Below are 23,121 nucleotides of genomic sequence, written 5' to 3'. Positions count from 1 at the left end.
TCTCGAATAGCGTCACCGTCAGCCCATGTCTGTGAGCGGAGGGGAAATGGGGGGGGAACCCTTTTGAGTTATCAGATCCTGCCTCCGTACCTCCGTACCGGCCGGCGGAGATAAGGCACTCGGCGCTCGAATTATCATCGCCGTAATTGGCTGCGCATTTGCCCCAGTCCCGCGCATCCACTCAAAACGTCGGACGAAGCATAACTGGTCTGGCGCGGATTTGCAGAACACAAAATGGGAATCCATGTTGAAAGTATTGAAAGTATTAAACGCTGTCTATACGTACTCTTGATTTGAATTACCTCACACCCCCCCCTCCCCCGTCTCCACAGGTTCAACTCTCTGTAAAATGTACTTTCTTCACAAGCCTACTAGGTATGCTTTGTGTGATTTCATGTGTTCTTCTTGCGCGCCTCGTTGTACTCCTCATCCTCGCTCTCGTCTGCGCCCAACTCCATTCTATGATCCCCGCTCTTCCTGCGGCGGAGCTTCATTGCCTCGCGAATCTTTTTGCTTGCTTCGTCAAAACCACCAGCAGAGTCCAGCGTAGTGAACCCGCTGATGTGGAACCCGCCGGATCCGAGGCCGCCTCCGCTGCTGCTGCTCCGACTCCTCGATCGGGAAGGTGGACGTGTAGAGAAGATACCAACACCGCCGATGTTGCTGTACGATTCGTTGCGAGGCAGGCCTCGGCTCGATTGCTGGGTTGCCCTTCTAGAGATGGAAGGCGGCGTCGCCGCATCGTAGGCACTGGATGCATCGCTATCACGGCGCGCCGGCGGTGTGCGCGGTCGGGAGTATCCGTCAGCCTTGTACGGGTCTGCCACCAAACGGGTCTTTTCAAAGTCGGGGAACATCTCGGGTCCAAGGGTGTTGATCAGATCCGTCACTTGGGAGCTAAGGTCCGCTCGCTTCGCCCGTAGCTGTTGGATGTTGTAGCTAGAGGCAGTCAGACAGAGGACCAAAGGCCTCAGGGACTTGAAGATGTCCATGCCCACTTCGCCAAATCGAAGTGCGGCGAACGTGATGCCCACCATAAGGGGCCACATGACTAAGTAAGTCGTCCACCAGGGCACCCATTCAGGAACGTAGCCCCAGAGATGATCCTGCCAGACCTTGTAGGTGACGACGGCCGAGTAGAAGTGATAAAGAGTCGGAGCAAGGAAGATGGCGACCAGGAGCTTCCACGTAGCCATAACATCGCGTCCCTGGACCTTGACTGTCGAGCCCGCCAAAGCCTGCTTCGCCTTACGAACGCTAATGGCTTTGGATGCGGCGAAGACAGGGGCGAAAAGAAAGAGACCGGGCAATACGCCAACGAGAAGGACAAGAAGCTTGGCAAATCGGTAGAACAACAGGAAGACAACCTTGGGAGTGGACATCTTGCCGTACTGGACCTGGTGGTCACGAAGGTTGACATAGCGCAGCTCCTTGTTGTACTGCTTGACAGATTTGATCACCTGAACGACCCGGGCGTCATCCTTATATTTTTCGTAGCCCATAGCGAGTCTACGATTCAGCTCAATGACAACAGGCAGAGGCAGCTTCTTTCCGGTAGGGTTGTACAGACGTCGAGCGGCCTGAAGCATCATCAGGGTGTCGTAGTCGGGGGTAGAGACGGTGACAGCGCTCAGAGCCTGGTACACACTGTCGAGGAGCTGGCCAATGGCCTCGCGTCTCTGGTTGTTCTTGTACATCTCAACCAAGTGCCGGGGAACTTCAAAGGGAGGACCAAACTCGACGACGGCGCGACTGCGAAACTTGTGGGCGTGGAAGTAGTTCATGCCAACGGGTACAATCGTCAAACCACAGTCAGGGGATTCGGCGAGAGCGCCGAGTGCCATGATAGCAACACCGGCCTTCAAGGGAAGCAGCTCAGTGCGGTCATGGCTACCTCCCTCGGGGAAAATGCCAACACAGCCACCTGACCTCAGACGGTCAAAAACAGCCTCGTAGACCTTGGTCTGATCAATGTGCGGAGCGAGCTTATACTTGGTTCCCTGGAAGCCGGGACTGCATCCCTTGATATCCTTGTTGGTGTAGTTGCCATTCTCATCGATATCGTCGCGTCCGGTAAGCTGCTCGAGAGGCAGCTTGCCTTTGAATGGGCGCTTTATGCGAATTTCCTCGGGTCCAATGATTTGCGCAATATCGATGCTGGCACCGGTCTGCTTTTTGGCAGACGGCAGGAACAGCATTCCGTGGACCTCGCCTTCACCTTGGCCAAATTTGGTGCCAATGCCGCGGATAAGTGTAGGATCATTGATGGGGTCGGGCAGATAGATCACGCCAGTGCCGGGCTTGGCAGCGTCTTGGGCGCGCCCGACGGGGACGGAGCCGACCTGACGCGAACCCCAGCCGATGAAGCCATGGACAGACTTTTGCGCGATGAGGAGGGAAACTCGACGACCGGCCTCGTGTCGGAGGGTGCGTTGAAGGATGAGAGCATCGACAAACTGCAGAGATTGCGGTAAGCATGTGACAATGACAGGGGTAGTTCGCCAGGTGGGGGCGGGGGGGGGGGGGGGGGGGGGGGGGGGGGGGGAGCCGCGGGGGCGGGCGTTGGTGGGGGGTGAGACGGCGGAGACGGCGATCCACACTCGGCGCGGAGTGGAGGATCGTGCGGCGGTAGGGTGGGGGGTGGTGGGGGGGGGGGGGGGGGGGGGGGGGGGAGAATAAGACTGACCTGGTTGGCGTGAGGAGCAGCGACGAAGAGAACAGGTCCCGACTTGGGAACTTTCCAGGAGCCACGAGGGTGAACTTCGCGGAAGAAAAGGTCGACCAATACGCCCAAAACCCAGAGGAAGAGGTCATACTTCCAGTTGACCATGGGGTATAGCTCTTTCGGAGGGGTCGGGTTGGAGCCGCTCTGCGGCGCCGCGGCGGCGGCTGTTCCAGCGTGGTCTGGCATGGCGACTCGGTGTACGATGTCAGAGGAGGAAGGTGTATCCGGATGGGTGAAGTGAGAAACGTCTCTTGGTGAAAATCTCGCCAACTATTACGCCACTCCCTTAGACTTTCATCCTCGGTGGTGCGTGGTGTGGAACCTTCGGCTGCAGCAGGGCGGCAGTAGCGATAAGAGGGTTGGGCGGAGCTTCGGATTCGTCTCTGACATTCACGAATTGCCAGGTATTGGTGACAACAGGAAGCGAACGACAGAGCGACGAGTTGTGGCGGCTAAGCAGGGTAAGGCGCGCCTCTCTGGTGGTGGTGCGACTGGCAACGCAGATGAGAGAAGAGAGGAGCTGTCAATGTTTGAGGTGACCAAAAATTGGGAGGGATGTATCCTGGAGAGCCCGGGCGAAAGAGAGCAGGGCAGGGGAATGCGCCAGGCCGGGGGGTCCCCACTATGTCGGCCAAGCCCGCGATATCATCCAGTCTTCTCCCCAGACGCCCCTATTTCTTTCCTTCCGGTGCAGTAACTCAGTCTTGACTTCGTCGTTCTTCTGTTGACTATGGCGTGTTTCCTTGCTCTGAAACCGACGATGGATACCCCAACGTATATCTTTTCAGCGAGGTACGATATGCTGGCCGCGGTTCGATGTGGTGTGCGCGGTTCCAAAATTGATATTTAGAAGAGGCAATACCTTTGTATCCGTGCAAAGATTAGATCGTTGTTTTATTCAGCGCCATAATGCGGGGGAGCTGAACTGCAGACAAGCGACTAATTAGGTACAAGAAAGCTCAGGGCGTGAAGTGGCACAAGACCTGGACGGATGAAGAAAAAGAGCTGGGAAGCTACGTCAGGAGAGGCGGTTTTGGAGTAACGGCCAGCTAATTATCTCTCTGCCGTGCCTCGACCCCTCACCTCAACCGGTTGGCTCTCTTGCATTTTGTTGGGGCGTTGCAGACCTCATAAACAATGGCCATGTTCAACAACTTGCGCTTCCGGTTCCCGAACAGGTAACTTTTCCCATCGCATGCTCTCGGCATTTGGGGCAAACTTCTGTACATGTCCGTCCAAGAAGTCGGCCATGGCCGCGGTCAACTTCGGGGAAGGGCACGCGTTCCCGGCTTAACATCGTCGTCTGCCGCATCCCGCCCTAGCCCGGGAAATTCAACGGGGCTGCAGCTGATGTCTGTCTGTACCTTGTGTGTTCGTCGTCTGAGCCGCTTCGTGTTCTGCGGTGCGCGCTGCAATGTGCACTTTGCAGCTCGTTCGGCGCTAGAACCTGCATCAGTGCTGAAGATGCCGCGAGGTCATGAATACGTCAGAGCTGTGCATAATGTGGCTAAAGCAGATCGCGTGCGACTAATAGCCAACTGGCGTCGCACTCGAACCGGGGGTGGGGTCCTTGGAGTGTAAGGCTGAGGCGGCCCTACACGCTCCCCTTGCCAAGGTAGTTGGTCAACCACTCAGAGGCGACATCGTGACAACGATACTGGGCTTCGCATTTGAATCCATGTCAAAGCCTCTTCTCTTCCATACTACAACTAACTCACAACGGGAAGACCATTTGTAAAGAGTGTATCGGGAAAACCCGGCAAAGAGTTTATTATCGAACATGACACACTCAGAGCGTAGATTACTTTGTTGTGTCAGTGAGCACTTCTTCCTTCCTGTCTATGTGAGAATTGATCTGTAAGTCGAGATAAACCAACTATTTTTGAAACAGATGGGCATCAATCTAGTGTAAATAGAAACTCTTGTTATGATCATCTGGAGTAAGTATTTCGGATAGAAGAGGAAGTGTACTGGAAACCCCATACAGCTTACTCAAAAAAGAACGCAACTAGCGTCATGCCAGAAAGCCAAATATTACTTACGAGTTGCCCAAAAATCACGATGATATCACGAGAAAGAAAAGGCCCCAGAAATTGAGGTTAAGTTGAGACGCCCTCTTCGAACCAGCGCCCCCTCTATAAGGGTGTTTAGTTAGGATTTGTCCAAACCGCCAGACCAAGTGCACTCGGTCTGGCAGCGGATGAAAGATATTGATGGGCTTGGAAAGAAGAAGGTAAGAATCGACCTGGATGCTCCTTCCAGTCGTTGTGCGGTGTAACTTTTGCCGGGTCACGTGGAGTGAGAGAGCGAACCACGGGACGGGCACATCGTGGCTTCCGTGTACGGTCTCTGGGGGCCATTGAAGTGTCGAGGTCTGTGTACCTTGACGGCATGATACTCAGACGGCCTGTGGACGAGCTCGAACCCCTCTGCTTGAGATACGGATAAAGTATAAGAAAAGATCACTCGATTTGCATGCGCCGAAAGGCCATCAGCCCCTTTTACGAGATGATTCCCATGCGCTCACCTACCACACTAAATAGGAGGCCAAACCCGATGTCTCTTCAGTCTGTAAAATGTGGGGAAACAAAAAGAGAAATCGAATACTTCGATAACTAGGACTAAAATATATGTGCGTGCTGCTCAACCTAGGAGATGGCGTTTGTGATTGTCATTGTTTGGGTGGCTTCGTGGACAACTATCCTCATGTACCGGAATGGCCTCTCTAAAAGTACCTTCCTGACCAAGATGTTACCAGGTATTCTAGTACCTGGCAGCGATTGGTGTCTTCCATGTCTGGCCGTTGATAAATCTACAAAGTCTTTGGGGACCTGGCCACAATGTTCACTGCGCAAAACACTTACATCTGGCTCAGATAGCGACTGTGCGAGGACATCATGCTTCTTCTTATTTCCTTGGTGAGAGACAAGACTACATGCGGAAACCAAACGCATCATCAAGATCACTCAAGTCAAGATAACATCAGAAATACGAAAAGCCTCATATCTCTCTCAGCGTGACTTCCGGGTACATGGCTCATCGCGTCGCACTCACACCTCCAAAGCCGGCCGCATGTGCGTCTGTTCTTTCCGCAAGCTAATCACTTTTCCCCGCCGCCCGTGCCTTCCGAGCATGAGGAACACTATTAATTACAAAGAAGAATTCACCGTGTACAGCTCGAGCGGTCTGGGCCGCATCCAAACATTGTGGAGGGGCAGCGGGAGGGGGAGGGGGGCTGTGTAAGCGACGAGAAACGTTAACTTTGGCTCAAAATGCTCATTTCATCGCGCAAAATGCATCCTGGGCCGCGAGCCCTTCCGGCAAACATGCGTACGTAGTCAGTGCTTGCGGAATACGCTTTCTCGTCCGTCCATACTGCCTCGGTTATTAGTTTTGAGTCATCAACATGATAATGGCTTGCCCTTTCCAGAGCTGGGTCAGCTCGGCCCCTCTCTTCATCCCCTCAGCTTCATCATAATGCATTGATCTGCACAAGGGAGTGGGCGCTGCCAACGAAAGATCAAAAATGCTTCTCCAGCGCCGGGGACGGGATACCCCGGCCTCAGATGCCTGAGTCGTTTGACAGCGAAGCAACACTCGACTAATCTCAGCTCAGCCTCCTCCCCAGGGTTGGTGAGGAGGCGCGATGCCTTTGGTGGGCTGTTTATCATGCGCACAAAAAGTCGGATCCTTGATTTGTGGGATAACAACGAATCGCGCCGTCTCCGCCGGCGGCCTGATCTTTTGCATTGCTCGCGTCTGTGGATATCATCTCTAAATGTCTATCAAGCTCTCTTCGCCGTTCTTCGCCATGTCGTCCTTGGCCCGCTGAATGACGTCGATCCAGTTCGGCGGTCTGCACCTCTCCTTTGCGAACAGCTCCTCGGCATCGAGCCCGAACTCGAGGAGGCTATGCTCGTCCGTCCACTCGCCCATTCCCATAAGCCCGATGGGCACCTTGCCCACGGTGTCGGGCCCCGCCTCACCACCAGCGCCGAGCTGGTTGTGGGGTACGACGTATCCCGCTGGCACCGTAACGCCGGGAAGCCCGCAAAAGTTGCCCATCCAGACGTATTCCATGGACCTGATGGTGCGGTCCCCGTCGCTGACGCCGTATGACATCTCGCCCTCATTCATGATGGGCCAGCCCGCGCAGGAAGTCGTGGGCGTGACGATGATCATGCCCGGGTGCGTGCGCCAGAGGTGCGCGAGGTGTTGCATGAGAAGGCCGCGGAGCTTCTGTGCCAGGAGATAGTCCATGGCGGACGTGACGCGTCCAATGGCCAGGAGGATGCGGTTCGCGTGCGTCAGGTTCTTAGTTTCTGGTAGCAGAGCTGCGCCATCGGTGAGGACTGTCATGGCGTGCGCGAACTGGCCCTCGACCAGGAAAGGGATGTCGATGGGGACGGTGACGTATCCATGGTGCGTTACGAGCTTCGCGATTATGTTCCGGCACATGCGCTGGATAGCCGGGTCCGCCTGTGCAAACCACGCCTCGGGAATACCAAGAACCTTTCCGCGCTTCTCGCTGGGTGACAGGATAAAGGGCGATGCCTGGATGAACTGAGAATCGGGGTGCGGTGCACCGATAGTTTCAAAGTAGGTCGCGAGAGACTCAATGTCCGCGGCAATGGGGCCGTTGACGGCGCAGCTGTTGCTGTGATTTGGGCAAGGGTGGAAAGAGATGCGACCATGAGTGGGCTTCAGACCATAAACGCCGCACATGGAAGAAGGGATGCGAATGCTGCCGCCACCGTCGCTACCGAGAGCCACAGGCACCAGTCCTGTTGCAACCGCATAACCAGCCCCTGATGAGCTACCACCAGTGTAGTAGCCATGATTGTAGGGGTTTCGTGGTGTTCCGTAAATGGGATTGTTTCCAGTCGTATCTGCACCATGTCAGCTTTAGTCTTCCCAGTTGCCTCGTGTCCAAGAGACTCACCAAGTCCAAACTCGTGCATAGACAGCTTTCCAAGCACGACAGCACCAGCATCTTCCAGCTTCTTGACACACCAGCTGGTAATCGACTGGCCCGGCGCAGCTGGGGTCGTATAATCGTTCCTGGAACCAAGGCAAGTTCGGTATCCGTCAATCTCGTATTCGTCTTTGACCGCCGTCGGCACACCGTCTAAAGGACCTAGAGACCGCCCCTCCTTGTACCTCTTAGTAGAAGCCTCGGCAGCAGCCAAAACCTGGGAGACTTTCGTGTCGAACCACGCAATTGAGTGCTCCCCGGGTGGGTTCGTATCGCGCCGAATCAAGGGTAGGATAGCGCGGGCCACCGCGAGTGGCGTGACAACACCCGAAAGGTACATCTCATGATAATCGTTGACGGAGTAGTACTTCAAGGGGTGCGATTTCGCCTTGACTGCGCTTTCGCGGTGGAGAACCGCCGGGTCTTTTGCTTCGTCCATTGGCAGCGGCAGAACGGTTGGGTCATATCGAGGTTCAGCATCTTCAATGTGCTTGCGAATCTGCCTGATGCTTCCAAAGCCCGCGTTGCTCCAGATGAACGACCTAACAAACCACAAGCATTCCATGCTGCTGGGTGTAAGTAATGGCAAGAGACAACAAGAGAAGAGTTGGCCGAGTCAAATAACTTACAGCCAAGCGGCTATCACCAGGAGCCAACCTCTGAGAGGCGGATTGCTCTTCCTGCCATTCTTGTATGGGATTGGCGGTCTAATGATGTCAGTCAACAATCTGCGGTAGCAAACTCAATGTCCCGAAGTATGCTTGTTGAGGCGGTATGCGCATCGTGAATGAACCAGTGGCCCAGGACAACTCAGCCCTACCCAGGACAGAGCAACTTACCCGGGAATTGGGAGCGGGTAGTTGATAAACTTCTTGCGGGTTTCGGAACTCATATTGGGCCGCCGGTGGACGGTGCGGACCGTTGAGTCGGAAGCAGGTCCGGTCTCGGTTTCAAATGTCGGTTCCAAGTCGACTTTAGGCCCAATATCAGGATGGGTAGAAGCCGTTGAGGATGGCATGGTTTGTTAGCAAGCGTCGGACGGGGAGTCCGGGACAAGCTTATATAGATTTGTGTCGAGTTTGTGTCGAGTTTGTGTCGGAAACACAAAGTAAGGTTGATGCGCTGGGGTGCAGAGACGCCAGGGCCTCCCTCGTATGGAAACACCGGGCACGACCATGCAACAAATGTGCGCCTAGGCCATTCAAGCCCACGAACCACGCCGCAGCAGCCGGAAAGGTAAGAACTCTGTCAAGCAGTAGGGGTCGCTTGTGTAGAGATTTTTTGAGGTTTCTCTTGCCTCGCAACAAGCAACAGACGCTCTCGCTGCTTTTGATCGCCAGCAATACCGGACAAATAGGGATTTTCTTCTTTGATCATTAAAGCTTGTTCTGTCACATTGCCAGTCGTCGCGAGGCTGGGCGTCTTTTCTTCTCGATGCTGGCCGTCGGGATCCTCGGTCGGCCGATGTAGTTCATCCCTGTCTTTGACCACGCAACCCTGCCTTGCCTTGCCTTGGACGAATGCGGACAAGGTGAGATGAGTGCTTATACTCCGGTGCTCATGCAGGTGAGTTATCTTAGGCAAAGTTGACGGAAATAACGAGATGAAGCAGCGACATGACTGAGCTTGTTCCTGTTTCGGTATTTGACTGACGAATGTAGGGCAGCACCACCTTCCTATGCCGTCTAGATAGAGGTACACAGCTAGTGCACATCAGCAGGTTTTCATGCGGCAACGTGAGAGGCGCCTCAGTCAACCACGCGAGCAGTGAAACAAGGATGGAGCATCGCATCCCACTTCCCACCTCCTGGTGCCAGAGGCCCCGAGTAATACATGGGCCGCTAACTTGATTCACGCAGATATGGAGCATCCTGTTGTTCCGCGGAGTTCCGTTCCTGGAGACTAGTCAAGCCGGAGCGAACCGGACCCCGTTGATGCAATTCCCGTCATTGATGAGATTTGCAGCGATCTGGCCTCGAGAAAGAAACCGCTAATCAGGTCGTGCTTATTCCAAGGACGGGCTGCTAATAATAATGTCGTGCCACGATTTGAAGGTGATGAAGTCATCTGTGAGGGCACGTATCGAGGATATTCGCTGAACCAAATGTCCGAAGAAAGTGGGGTACCTTCCTAAGTACCTAGGTAAGGTAACTTACAATGTACGGGAGCAAAGGTACGTAGCTATCTGACTGTTTCCGCATCAGCCACATGACCCTACCTTTTCACTTCGGACTTCTCCCGCCACAAATCAGCCACATCTCCTCTCCACACGTGCCATGGAATGACCTCAGCCGCAAAGCCACATTCCGGTCATGGACGACAGCAACCGTGTTTTCTACATGAGGCGCGGTCCAACCTGACCTGGCAGATGACAGACATGATCGGAGTCATTAATTGGCTATTTGACAAGACCTGGACGGTGACTCGCGCACATTAAGTCTGGCAACCACATGATTCATCGAGCACTCTTTAGGTCGTGCATTTGAGCACTTTAGCGCCAGAGACTCTCCTTTGCAGAAACCAACAACCGTCAACAAAACCAGCCCTGCCTGCGTCATCACTACCTTACCGTAGTGTCGGCTGCTGCTTCGTTTGCTGCGCGGCTACCCGTGTATTCGACTGTCGCTACGAGAAAAAAAAAATCTTTGGTGCTTGCACTGTTCTTGCTTGGCTGATATACTTGGCCCTCGATCGGCTTGCTCACCGGTTGTTTTCACGACAAGAGATTCAGGAGCGAAAGACCTTTGTGCCGCTTTTTCTTCCAGTATGACTAGTGAGCTTTGGACTATTTCACAACGATATCTCGAACCCTGAAGTTTCAATTTGATCAATGGCTACACCAACTCTAGATGACCTCGTGGTGAGTTACTCTTCGCCCGATAGCACTTTTAAATTTTCCTTGGTTATTCAACAGGACGTCACGCATCATTCTCGGGAGATGATGAGACAACTGGAGTACATCATGAACCGAGGTCATTCGTCGGGTTCCAGGTGCAAGCTAACGAGGTATACGCAGGCGGAGTTTCCCCTGCTAGATCCTACTGTCGTGATCGCGATCGCAAGCGAAATAGATCTCAAAGATGCAGGTCAGCTCGCCGAAGTTCGCGGGATGCTGCAGAGCATAGCCCAGAATGTTCTTGTCGAAGAGGCGAGTGGATTCAATGCCAGCGGCGTTCCGGACACCATCAGCTCCGTTGATGGGGGAGCCGACGCGCGAGACAGCTCAACGGTTTCGGAAGGGCTCCAGCTGCGGGACTCCGATTCCTCTGGGACCAGACTGACGAGCCCGCCCCCGTCTGAACCGGATTATGATGTCCCACGCATAGCATCGTTTGACGGTGACTCGGATCAGGAAAAACTCTTGCAGCTGCAGGATATGTTTTTGGACTTGAGGCCGCATGATGTGAGCTTCGCACTCAAGAAAGCCAAGGGCGACTTCCAGGCCGCCCTGGAGACCTTGTTGAACATTCAGTATCTCGAGTCCATCGGCGAAAGGCCAAAGGGAATCGATGGCTTCATGCATTCAGAGCTGCCTCAGAAGCCTTCTGGGAAAAGGAAAGGCAAAGGAAAGAAACGGAAAGGCCTGCGTACAGATCTGTCGTCTAGCTCGAGCAGCATCAATGAAATTTCCCCTGTAAACGATGAAAATGAGCGTAAGTAAAGCATTTATACCGAGGGAGGACGCAATTGACATCATTTAGGAGTTGAGAAGATTCTCTTTATCGTAGAGAAGCTCGATCTGCCATTCGATGAGGTCTCGGACGTCTTCGATGCACGTCAAGGTTCTATGGAACTCACCATCATAGAGTTCCTCGACCGTTTTGTCAAGCAAGGTGTCGGCGCCTGGACTGGCGAAGATGGGAACCGAAAGCAGTACATTCAAGACCTGAAGAAGCAATATCGGTACATCCCCGAGCAGTACCTATCTCCCCTAAATGAAGTCACACGCAGTGATCATCAGTGGACTGAGGAGGTTGCCGCATTGCTGAATCGGTACTTCGGCAAGTTGCCTGCCAAACGCCTGGATATCAACTACAAGCTCGTGCCTCTCGCAAGCGAAGAGTTGGAGGGATCGTCTGATGGCTGGCAAAAGGTGGCCTCGCCAAAGATGTCACTCATGTCGCCGACGGGGCGCCCTCTCAGTAGCCCGATTCTCCTTACCAATCCTCTGTCTGCACCCCGCACTTACCAGCAGGCCATGGACACAGCTGGTGTCTACCGTGAGGCCAGCAACCACTCTTACACCACCGCTGGCCAAGTGTACAAAAAGGGACATTTGTACAGACAGGCAGCAGGATATTATGCAGATCGGGGACGTGAGGAGGCACGCAGCTTCGCCAAGGCAAAGAGTGTTGCGGCCGATATACACGTGTCCAGCACCAGTTCGGGAAACGCAATCGATCTCCACGGCGTTGAGGTCGCGGACGGCGTCAGAATTACTCGCGAGCGCGTCTGGGACTGGTGGAATGGCCTGGGCGAGTACCGAGCAAGGAAAGCGGTTGAAGGCTTCACGATTGTGACAGGCCGTGGCCTCCATAGCGCTGGAGGCGTATCGCGACTGAGACAGGGTGTTATTGCCGCCCTCGTCAACGACGGGTGGAAAGTATCGATCGAAACTGGGAGTTATCGTGTGACAGGCCGACGGTAATTCGGCCAGACTGACGAGGTGCTTGTTGTTGTTAGGAGGAATGTCGCTTGCTTGCCTCAACTTTGCAAGTCTGGTACCGGCTTCGAGAACCCCGGATGCTTCCGATCAGGCACCAGCATTAACTGCCCTGGAACTTGCATGGCCGTCGCCCGGAACTGGAGTGTTCGAAGCCCAAGTGGTGGAGCATCCTCGTTGAAATGACAGCACATTTGGATAGTACAATAAATTGGGCGTTCAAAGAGAGAATAGCATTGGACGGTTCGGGTCGGAGGCGACCTGCGAGATATACCTTTGGCAATTCACCAACAAGAAAATAGAAGCCTTGAGATATCATTCTGAGCCAAATTGTACTATTCGATGGCTACCTATGGAAGCAGCTGGCGGAGTAACCCCCAATGCGTCTGCAGTGTAGACGATTTAAGTACCACAATATTGAGAATAGGTAGATGAGGCGTAGAAATGATGTTCAAGTAATCCAACGAAATACCAACACGATTGCACACTAATCAGCCTCACAGCAGCATATCAAAGGTTCTCCCATGAATTCGAATCATGGCCAGATGAGACTTGACTGAGCCTGGTTCAATCGTTGCCATGTTCCTCCAGCAAGCCACCGGCCTAAGCGTACCTCAGCAACCAAGATGACTAGGACGGGACTTTGATAAGTTCGCGACGATCACCACCGTAACCGTAAGCACATCAAAGTCTCAATCAGACACCAAACACCGGAATTCACTGAGACAGGCGTCTTCGCACCAGTCCGTCGCCGACCAATTACGTGTCGGGCGCTGCCCCTCTCCCCCCCAAGCGGGGGGTTTGATGTTGGTGTGTGTGTCCAAGTGGACCTCTAGGCACCCGAATTCTGGACAATGTCAATGGATGAGCACTTGGAGATCCCGCTTGGCGAAGCCGGGGGGCGCGTCCGCGGCTCTCGGGACCATGGGACCCTCTGTCGCCATTGAGGAGGAGTGGGTAAATTGGGAATGCCTATCGACCAAAGGGATGGGAGCGAAGCAGGCTGGCAGGGTCGCGTGAAATCCAAAGGCGGACTCACGTTGACGGATGTCCTCCATCTTTCTCTCGGGAATGGGTCTGTCTGTGTGGTCTGATATGATCTGGTCTTCTCTGCCCTTGAAACCAACAACGAGCCCAAAAAAAACAGTACCTCTATCAGTTTGCACTATACACTACATTGTCCAGCTGCCTTTCCATCCATGAGATGGGGCACGACTCAGTCTCGTATATAATAACCTCTCCCTCACCACCCGCCACCGGATGACTCTCGATGCCTGTCTACTCAGATAAGCCAGACAGCCAACAAGCACTGTCATACAGAGACAACACTTACCCTTCATACGATATAAAATACGACCTGCCCTCGACCAAGTTCCTAGGGACACTCAAAACCATGTCCTCCTTACCGGAAAACAGACCGTTGAACCCCAGCGTCATCTTCCGATCCTTGACCCCTCCTTCTCAACACTCGTCCACCTCATCTCACAATGGCTCATCTCCAGTGTTTCTAAAGTTCATCATCAGCACCGTCGCTCTTCTGCGGTTCATCGCCGTCGCTCTCAGTCTCACACTGGTCTTCCTCGAGTGTGACGGTAGAAGGCGCTACGATGGCCTCGCCAAGCTCTTCATCTCCCTGGCCATCCTGCAGCTCCTATGGCTCACCATTGCGCTATTGGTGCAGGGCAGGCACCGTCCGAACATCCGGAACAAGCCCGTGATTATCGACCTCGGATGCGTTAAATGCATCTTTGGCCGCCGTGGATGGGGTGGTGACGACGACGAAGAAAGCACCGGTGGCATTCTCAGCTGGTTCCATGACGATAAGAAGAAGAGGAAGGCGCTGAGCTGGGTTTACACTGCTCTCGACATCACCTTTGCCGCTTCTTCTTTCACGTCGGGTGTCATTGCCGCTGGCGACCCTTACTGTTGGCTTTATGAGGGCCATGTTGGCATCGCGGTTGTTGCCATCGTCTTAGGGTAAGTTGCATTTTCAAACTCGCGCCCGATGTCTTTTTCTCTGTACTGGTCGCTGAAAAGGAAATTAGTGTTTTGGAGGCCGTTATTGCAATCGCCCAGCAGTTCTCAATCTTGAGGCGTGCCAAGGTCCAGGTCTTGTGGGACGAGGACGACGAGGACGACCTTGGCTTGCACAAGTACCGCATTCGACTTCCCCAAGCTCCGGAGCAGAGACATGCCCCCATGTCTATTTCTTCCGAGTAAACGGCAAATGCCATAAAGTAGGTACGAGGAGCTTAAATTGAGGAACAACAGTCTCGTCACCTCGGACTTTTACCATGGTTTTTTTGGAGTGCCAAAGTCTTGATATGCGTCGGCAGTGGTAGGCGCCCTTGATTTGCCTACTTCCCCCCGGGTGGCACAAGGAAGGGAGAAGGATATGATACAAACGATGACACTATGAACAAAGACTGTTTCGGAGTTTTTACGAAGAGTGCGGTTCAGCTTTTGAATTTGGCACCATGCAGGACGTAATCCTATGTCCGTCTCTAACTCTATATCAATCTGCTTGTAAGACCTATAGCAGGGGCAACTCAATCATTGCATCTTTTGCGTACGCCTTGTAAGCCATGAGAAAAATCATCCAAAATTCCCATCAGCTGTGCCTGGCGATTCTTTCAAGAACTCCTTTTTTCTCTAACAGTAGCACCGCATCTCTCCCAAATGTCTCTGCTGGTCATGACGGAAGTGATGAGCATGACAATCCCACCAGTCCCCGGCTGGATATTGACCCAGCCCAGGATCCCGCCCGGAATGAGGCAATCCAGCAAGTCGGAAATGATCTTGCGCCCAAGGCTCTTGATCTTGAACGCGACCTCCCTCCTCCACCGCTTCCTGCCTTCCCGCCTCTTCATGACAATAGCCCTGAGACGAGCACGCTCAGCCTCCCAATCAAGCTTTTCTTCACCGTCATCTTCTCCCCCCACCTTCTCACCGGTAACGACAGCGGCAGCGGCGGCGGCTTCCTTTCCCACATCCCCTTCAACGGTGGACTTCTCCTCCACCGGCTTCTCGCCCGTGCCGTAACCGTGGCCGTGCTGCGGCACCGGCGCGTACGCAAAAGCCTTGAGTATGCGCGTCAGGTTCGCAAACACGCCAAAGACCAATGCCAAGAACCAGAACCGCTGCGCCTCGACGTTGAGCGACCGAGTGCGCTCCGCGCCAAAGTAAGCAATCTGCGGGACACCCAAGAGGTCCGGGAGGGTGAGAGACTCGAGGCCGCCGTAGAGGCCGAGGAGCGTGAACTTGATAATGTCGAGCCAGGTCTCTAGGCCCGCACCCCTGCTGCTCCTTTTTGCAGATCCGTCCCCTGAAGATGATGGCGACGAGGAGATGGAGGTGTAGAGGTTATAGGACGTGCCAAAGGAGTTGAGGAACCAGAAGAAGCGGATGAAGCGGCGCGTTAGGGTGAGGTGGCCTCTTAATGGGCCCAGAGCTTCTAGGATTGGCGGATCTGCGTCCAGCAGGGCGAGGGCCACGAGGGAAGGGTATGCTGAAAAGATTGCGGTAAGGGCTTGGAGACCGCGAAGAATTCGTTCGAGACCAGCTTGGGTTGTGTCAGTTTCATAGTGAGAGGGAGCTGTGCGTGGATCGAAGGGAGCTAAAATGAGAGGTATGATCGAGGCGGATTGACAGAGTCGGAAAGCAAAGATACATCGAGTTTGATGATCCAGACGTGCAATATGTGAGGAATCTGATGCGGCGAGGATGAGTTACTCACCACTGTCGGACCCGAAGGCAACGAATTGGTCAAAAGTGAATGAAGTCATCTTGGCGATCTTTGCTCGCCAGAGACGGACCAAAACAGTGAATCGAAGTAGTCCAATTTCAGAAAGAATTTCTCACCAATGTCAAGAAAACCGCAAATTAACCTTCAATCGGCTGAGGTTGACGTGGCAGACGGCGGTCAAGGATCGGTCGGTGACCGTGGCAGAGAAACTCCACCGTCTTCGGAGGTTCTTTGACCGGGTCCAGCCGAGTCCGAGCTGCCCGGATGTGTGGGCCGAAAGACCCTGGCTGCTTGCTGCATAAAGAGATGAGAAATACAGTGACCTCATTGGACGAAAGCCGTGGGCTTAACGCCGATCGGGAGGCTTGAAGAATCGGCGTGGGTGATTCATAGATTTGCATGCCTTACTTAAGATGATCGAACACGTTCTGATGCTCGTGGATTTGCCAATTGACCGACACGACAATCCGTAGCCGTTTTAAGGCTCCCACCTGAGATCGTTACGATACCACCTGCGCAGTGCGTTCTGGAAATGTTGGATAGTCGTGAACAAATGAACTCCAGCGCATTTAGGGCTCTGCTAATGTACGATACTAATATATACAAGCCCTCGGGCGCCAGTCTACAAGCATGCAAAAAATCCAGCCTTTTACTGTCCCGGCGAAACCAGCTTACCCTGAGCCCGGGCATTCGGTCCCCAACCACCACCCAGAGCGTGAGCACCACCGTTCTGGGCGGCGTACTCCTCCATTCTCTTCTCAAGCTCGGGGCGGAAATGTTTAATAAGACCCTGGATGGGCCAAGCGAAAGCGTCACCAAGAGCTGGACGAAACAAATTAGCATGGGAGCCGTTGACGCCAAGGACGAATACTTACCGCAAATAGAGTGACCCTCGATTTGCTTCGTGAGCTCCTGAAGCATGTCGATCTCGCGTGGCCGACCTTGACCCTTCTCGAAACGCTTCAAAATCTGATCGGTCCACTTGCTGCCCTCTCTGCAAGGCGTGCATTGACCGCAGGATTCGTGTGCATAGAAGTGTGAGAGACGGCTGATGGCGCGGACAACGTCGGTGCTCTTGTCCATGACAATGACAGCGGCGGTACCGAGACCGGACTGGGCGTCCTTGAGACCGTCAAAATCCATAAGTTGGTTGTCGCAGACACTCTTGGGAAGGATAGGGGTGGAAGAGCCACCGGGAATAACACCCAGAAGGTTGTCCCAGCCGCCACGGACACCGCCGCAGTGCTTGTCAATAAGCTCACGCAGGGGTATCGACATCTCCTCCTCGACGGTGACGGGGTTGTTGACGTGACCGGAAATACAGAAGAGCTTGGTGCCCTGGTTACGCTCACGGCCAAAGCCGGCGAACCAGCTGCCACCGCGTCTGCAAATCGTGGGGGCGACAGCGATAGTCTCGACGTTGGCGACAGTGGAAGGACATCCGAAAAGACCGACGGCGGCGGGGAAAGGAGGCTTGAGACGGGGCTTTCCGGGCTTGCCCTCGAGTGACTCGATGAGGGAGGTCTCCTCACCGCAGACGTAGGCACCGGCACCGCGGTGAATGAAGACATCGAAATCGTATCCGGAGTTGCAGGCGTTCTTGCCAATCAGACCATCCTTGTATGCCTCGTTGATGGCGTTCTGGAGAACGGCAGCTTCGTGAATGAATTCGCCGCGGATGTAAATGTAGGCAGCGGTGGCGTTCATCGCTCTGCCGGCGACGAGGCAGCCCTCGATGAGCTTGTGGGGGTCCTTTCGCATAATCTCGCGGTCCTTGCAGGTTCCGGGCTCACCCTCATCGGCGTTGACGACCAAGTATCTCGGCTTGTCATCCTTATCCCAGTCCTTGAAGTTCATGAACGACTGTGCGGTTGCCATCGCGTTAGCCTGTTGTTCCGTTCCTTCCCTTGATTGCCGCGGCAATAATCCAGCAAAATCGCAAGGTGGCAACCTACCCATTTCAGTCCTGATGGGAATCCAGCACCTCCACGTCCACGGAGACCAGAGGTCTTGACTTCGTTGATAATCCAGTCGTGTCCCTTTAGAATGATCTCCTTTGTCTTGTGCCAATCGCCCAACTTCTTCGCGGAAGCCAGCGTCGGGGGCAACCGGCCGTAAAGGTTCTGGAAAATACGGTCCTGATCCTTGAGTCCGCCGTAGGTTCGAACTGTCGCAAAGTTTCGCGCAGCCTGAGCGGCCTGCGCGGGCAACCGCCGTGGAGTGGCCATCGTGGGCGTTTGAGGGGTTTGGTGGTGGATTGAGGTTGTCGATCGGAGGAATTCGCAGTCGTGGAACACAGCTCTGTTGCACCAAATCGATGATGCTTATTTCCAACTGGCGTTGATTGGCCAATGCGGGTCATTTAGTCATCATGAAGGTCACGTGGAAGCGCGGATGCATCAACCGGGGTTATGCGCTGGGGCAGCTCCAGAGAATCGACATCGGACTCTAATTACTGCCCCACGGCAAGCTGCCCCATCACTAACACAACTGCGCGTCGCATTTCGGCCTCCCATTTGAGCCGTGACTTCGTTGCAGGCGTCACCAATAATGCGCCTCATATCTTTTGGCTAGAGCTTACATTGGGTCGGAGCGATCCAGGACACGTGCCAAAATGTCGTCTAACAAGCGGCATTCTATGTTGCCCGCCGTCTCCAACCAAGGCCCACGACCTCCAGTCAGCTTCTCGTCTTCTCTCACCGTTGCCGACAGCGCCATTCTCGTCGGAACACACTCGATTACGATCCAGTCAGAAAGTGTATTGCATCCGCGATCTAAGCTTGAGACCACGAACGGCAGCATCCTCATCGGTCGGAGGTGCATCATCCACGAGCGGGCCCATATCGGCGTAATTGGAAATGACGACGCCAGCGGAGGCATTTCGCTAGGAGATTACGTGACGGTAGAGGTTGGCGCCATCATTGAAGCTGGAGGCACAGAAATTGGAACAGACACGGTGGTTGGGGTCCGATCTCGGATCGGAAATGGTGCTGTCATTGGCAAGGTAAGCACTGTCTTTCCCTCAGACGAGCTGATGTGCTAATTGCTGCAGAACTGCACAATCTCGCCTTTGACTGTCATCAAGCCTGGTGAAAAGATCCCCGATTTTACAGTGGTTTACTCGAATGGGCAACGACGGACCGATAGGCGGGGAGTTGCCGACCTGAGACACAAGGCGCAGGCGCGGCAGATTGATGTGCTTAGGAGATTGATACCCAACAAGGCTGAGAAGTGGCTGAGTTAAGAATGGAATTGCAATGATACCCCATGATTGAAGTTTACCCAAGCATGAATACGCTATGCAAAGGGTGGCAATGATGATTTTGAATCCATGAGATGTTCCAAAACAGGCGGTAAACATGTTGGAATCTGAGGGATTGGTTTAGTTGCGACAAAAGCTTGCTAGGTGCCTACATATATCGACCACCGAAGAAATCCCACTCGTAATAGCTGAGCGGTATCAGACCGCTAGAAATACACAATGGTGACGTTTCATAGGCTCTCGAACCTCGCAAGGTCGAGTATTGAATTGCTGCTGTTTTAGAGAAACACTTCTCTTTCTATATGTGCTGACTAACCTAACTCACCCCTTCCGAAAAATACAAAGCCACAGTTGAGTGTTCAGTTTGAAAATCAGTTAGGAGACCAGCGACCAGGTGGTTCAAGGGCCAAGTGCCTGATCAGAGCGTGCTCAATCTCAAGGGCGAAATGCTGTGGGCCAAAGAATATATAGATGGCGAGGCCGCGGGTGGGTTAGTCCCATTCCACATCTCCGTTCTCACAGGCAAACCTCTTCGCAAGACATGAGATCCTCCTGCTCTACGCTACGTTGGGGTTCCCTGCTGGCACCACGAACATGCAAGCCTGGGAACTGTACCGGATTCATGCCTAAATCAAAGCGACGGCTAATAAGAACATGCTGATGCAGAACGCCCTCAACAAAGTCTAGACGAAGACAGCCGACGACCACTTCGTGTCGACTCAACCGGTTACGTGCTGCGATAGCCTGCGCATTAGAACAGTAAGCAGGGCTTTACATAGTCAACCCTTCAAGTGTAGAACTAACGCATACTCTTCAAACCGCACGATATATGGTTTCAACATGGGATCGCCCCCGGATGACTGCTCCCTCGAGCGCTGGGAAGATACTAAACACCGGAAGTGTTACACCGACATCTTGCAGGTCAAATAGGATACGCACAATCTCTTGGCTGAGAGCGAACTCTAACATGGTCAACAGTGTTGAGGGCTGCTTTATGTTCCGATCGTACCATGGACAAAACTTCCGCTTTCAATGGAGCAGGCAAGGAGCATAGGCCAGGAACCCTCGCCCAAGAAGCACCCCCTCCTTTGTCTCGGCGCCGTCGCCTCGATACCGACGATCCGCCTGGGAAACGTTGTCTTCTGGGACTGCGTCCCACCCTATAACGGGTTGGCTTAGTCTAGTCCTTGCTCATCAGAGACCAGCATGTAAGTACCCAGAAAATTCACGCAAGCAGACCAGACAAAACTCGCTACTTCTTAAACTGCTTCTTGTCCGTAGGCTTAATACTTCGTCTAAGTCAGGTAAGTCAGGTACATATACAATGGTAGTAACGCAAGCAAGAAATATTCTCTGTCTCGGCATCAACGGGTTTCAGCAGCCTCCTTTCTTCTCAGCTCTATCTTTTCTATGATAACGGCCTCCTCGAGTAGGTTAAAATTCAGCCAACCCAAGGGCTGCCCAAGAAACCACTCCAAAACGACCTCAAGGCGGTCAACGTCGTCTTCACTTGCGCGCTGCTTCATCTTCTCAATTCCGTGAATCTAATTCGTTTCCGGAAGATAAAATTCGGACCGAAGAAAGGAGTCGTCACTGGTCATATCATAACATGGAATGTAGTTCACATGAAGAACTTGAAGAATGAAGGCCAGACTGCAGCCGCTGCGGCCGCTGCGACCGTTGCGGTTTTGGATGTAGGTCCAGATGAAGCTGTAAATCAAGTGTAATACCTTAGGCTGCGCTATGGTTGCTTTTCTGTCGAATCGTAGGGCCTGGGCTTGATCTGGTCCGGAAAGAAAGCTGATTTTGTCCTCCTCGGTATCCCCAGGGCGAGATGAGAAGACACTGATGTAGGCATGGTCTGCGTTCGGAGGATTCAAACTTATCCTTAAGACTCTTACGGCGTCGGGAAAGCTGCGGAAAGCCTGGCAAACAGCCGATAGGGCTTGCCCATCGTCGATAGTCCCCCCGGAATACCTGGAAACATTGGTATATATGTCGTCAAAAAGCTGAAGAGCAGTGGAAGCATTTTCCACGTCAATGATCGTTGTACAGGTATCCTAAACCTTCTGGTCAAAATCAGGGGGTGGGTCATTAAGATGCGGGTTGATGGTGCTGACGAGGACATCGCGTCCCAGGGGTGGCACCCACGGAGTCTGACACAAAGGCCACTCCAAAGAGGGCGTGGCATGCAGTTTGGCGTGGTCAGGCTGGGGATTACGTGAAAACGCCTCTGCGGCCTCATTTCCATTGACAGGCTTGAAGTACTGTCCGTCGTAGAATATGGTATGTCGGAGATCATTCCTAATTGGATTCCAGTAGCCAGCTTTGCAAGCTCGCATGCGGAACTCTTCGACCCAATTGGGGTTGTTCTTGCGCCAGGTTCTGAAACTTTGACTTTCGGCAGGTTCTTCTCGAATGAAGCGTTCCTCGCCATCCCAGAGGCATAAGATGCGGAAGTATCCATCAAAGGTGAGGCGCAACAGGTTCGAGCTCGAGTATTTGATGCCTCTTCTGTAGATTCGATCGAGCACCAATGTGAAGTCGGTTGGTTGGGGTACTAAATACCAACGGTCGCCGGCCGCCATGTCTGGAGGTCCAGTTCGAAGATGAAAGTAAGCGGTAGCCTGTTTTCGACGATGAAGCTATTCGGATGTGTGCATAGAATTTTGTTGTCCTGACGTCCCAAACTACTTTATGTCGTCTTGATGTTATTGGCGGGGAAGTCGTTTTGGAAGAGGCCCAACGTGAAGAGGTGAGTAATCCAACTGTGGCAAGACATAAGCCAGAGCATCAAGAATGCTCCTGAGGGGATCGAAGCAAAGAAGGAGCTGGAAAGTTTTATTCGCCGGGAACCCCGAGCCTTTCTGTGTAGACTGGTGCCTTGCCTCATGGTGGGAATCAGTAGCGTGTGGTAAGTCCACCTTCATCTCCCTTTCCTGTGTACCGCAGAAGGTTCAAACACGTGAGAATAAAGGCATGCCTATGGATTCAATGCCGTTTCTAAGTACCTTGGGTAAGGTAGGCAGGTAAGCAGGTGCGCCTGTCTTGTTACAGCCGGAAGCTACGATTTGACGCCGCAAATGGGACCGTTAAACGGCCCCACCCGGGCGGCCGTCCTGACGTACCTACCTTAGATATCTTGACATCGTAGGACGGTAGGCACGTGAAGGACAGTCATGCAATGGATTTAGATAAAGTTCATCACCCGGAAGGTCTCTGCTCAAAGTTTCATTTTGTATGGTTCTGGACGAAGCATAATTTCCCAACACAGTTCGTCCCTCATGTCACAGGGCAATGGTTGAGTATTATGGAAGACCAACTGACGCATCTCCGCAATTGTGATCCCTGATAGCTTCCAATAATTCCTAGAAATTTTGAAAATTTTACCTAACACGATGGGTTTGAACATGCCCTGCTATCTTCACCACTCAAATCGTTTCCCGGGCTGCCCGTGGTCCGTAAGGCGCGTTTGGTCGGTTTCTTCTCTTAGAAAACCCGTTACGCGCAAATTCGAATGGGTTTCTTGTCCGCCTTAGGTAGGCTTTTGATCGTGTGAAGGATGTTTGCAGTTCGCTACTGAGCCGAGCGAGAATTTACAGGTCAACCCTTCTCGGACCATGAACACCTTCTGACACAAAAATTGAGTGATTCGTCTATACCGGAATTCAAAGCCTTGACAAAATCATTTGAATTATCTGTGCCTCGATAACCGTCGTGTTAAGTTGACTGTGAACTACTGGTATTAATG

At 53.3% G+C, this 23,121-nt stretch overlaps 8 protein-coding genes across 8 annotated transcripts; 3 read left to right on the top strand and 5 right to left on the bottom strand.

Annotated features, from left to right (window-relative positions):
• Positions 1 to 392: 392 nt before the first annotated feature.
• CORC01_13394 (acyltransferase) lies at positions 393 to 2,911 on the bottom strand (the record flags this gene model as incomplete). The annotated part of the gene is made up of 2 exons (XM_022625011.1): positions 393 to 2,456; positions 2,687 to 2,911. The coding sequence occupies 2 exons, from the start codon at positions 2,909 to 2,911 to the stop codon at positions 393 to 395; spliced, it is 2,289 nt and encodes a 762-aa protein (XP_022468494.1).
• A 3,588-nt stretch (positions 2,912 to 6,499) lies between these two features.
• Positions 6,500 to 8,718, bottom strand: CORC01_13393 (amidase; the record flags this gene model as incomplete). The annotated part of the gene is made up of 4 exons (XM_022625010.1): positions 6,500 to 7,614; positions 7,668 to 8,266; positions 8,330 to 8,407; positions 8,540 to 8,718. The coding sequence occupies 4 exons, from the start codon at positions 8,716 to 8,718 to the stop codon at positions 6,500 to 6,502; spliced, it is 1,971 nt and encodes a 656-aa protein (XP_022468493.1).
• Positions 8,719 to 10,530: 1,812 nt separating this feature from the next.
• Positions 10,531 to 12,348, top strand: CORC01_13392 (smr domain-containing protein; the record flags this gene model as incomplete). The annotated part of the gene is made up of 3 exons (XM_022625009.1): positions 10,531 to 10,560; positions 10,717 to 11,353; positions 11,402 to 12,348. 3 exons carry the CDS (start codon positions 10,531 to 10,533, stop codon positions 12,346 to 12,348), a joined length of 1,614 nt encoding a protein of 537 aa, XP_022468492.1.
• Positions 12,349 to 13,633: 1,285 nt separating this feature from the next.
• Positions 13,634 to 14,583, top strand: CORC01_13391 (uncharacterized protein; the record flags this gene model as incomplete). Its single annotated transcript, XM_022625008.1, has 2 exons — positions 13,634 to 14,340; positions 14,409 to 14,583. 2 exons carry the CDS (start codon positions 13,634 to 13,636, stop codon positions 14,581 to 14,583), a joined length of 882 nt encoding a protein of 293 aa, XP_022468491.1.
• Positions 14,584 to 14,996: 413 nt separating this feature from the next.
• CORC01_13390 (AoPex11B) lies at positions 14,997 to 16,148 on the bottom strand (the record flags this gene model as incomplete). The annotated part of the gene is made up of 3 exons (XM_022625007.1): positions 14,997 to 15,319; positions 15,350 to 15,925; positions 16,100 to 16,148. The coding sequence occupies 3 exons, from the start codon at positions 16,146 to 16,148 to the stop codon at positions 14,997 to 14,999; spliced, it is 948 nt and encodes a 315-aa protein (XP_022468490.1).
• Positions 16,149 to 16,757: 609 nt separating this feature from the next.
• CORC01_13389 (NADH oxidoreductase) lies at positions 16,758 to 18,336 on the bottom strand (the record flags this gene model as incomplete). The annotated part of the gene is made up of 3 exons (XM_022625006.1): positions 16,758 to 16,930; positions 16,984 to 17,971; positions 18,064 to 18,336. The coding sequence occupies 3 exons, from the start codon at positions 18,334 to 18,336 to the stop codon at positions 16,758 to 16,760; spliced, it is 1,434 nt and encodes a 477-aa protein (XP_022468489.1).
• A 386-nt stretch (positions 18,337 to 18,722) lies between these two features.
• Positions 18,723 to 19,352, top strand: CORC01_13388 (transferase hexapeptide domain-containing protein; the record flags this gene model as incomplete). Its single annotated transcript, XM_022625005.1, has 2 exons — positions 18,723 to 19,112; positions 19,161 to 19,352. The coding sequence occupies 2 exons, from the start codon at positions 18,723 to 18,725 to the stop codon at positions 19,350 to 19,352; spliced, it is 582 nt and encodes a 193-aa protein (XP_022468488.1).
• A 2,078-nt stretch (positions 19,353 to 21,430) lies between these two features.
• On the bottom strand, positions 21,431 to 21,958 carry CORC01_13387 (uncharacterized protein; the record flags this gene model as incomplete). Its single annotated transcript, XM_022625004.1, has 1 exon — positions 21,431 to 21,958. One exon carries the CDS (start codon positions 21,956 to 21,958, stop codon positions 21,431 to 21,433), a length of 528 nt encoding a protein of 175 aa, XP_022468487.1.
• Positions 21,959 to 23,121: the final 1,163 nt, after the last annotated feature.

The sequence above is a fragment of the Colletotrichum orchidophilum genome, assembly GCF_001831195.1.
Source record: "Colletotrichum orchidophilum strain IMI 309357 chromosome Unknown Scaffold_190.1, whole genome shotgun sequence".
NCBI lineage: Eukaryota > Fungi > Ascomycota > Sordariomycetes > Glomerellales > Glomerellaceae > Colletotrichum > Colletotrichum orchidophilum.
Note: the sequence above shows the minus strand (reverse complement) of the source record. Positions and strands in the feature narration are given on the sequence as shown.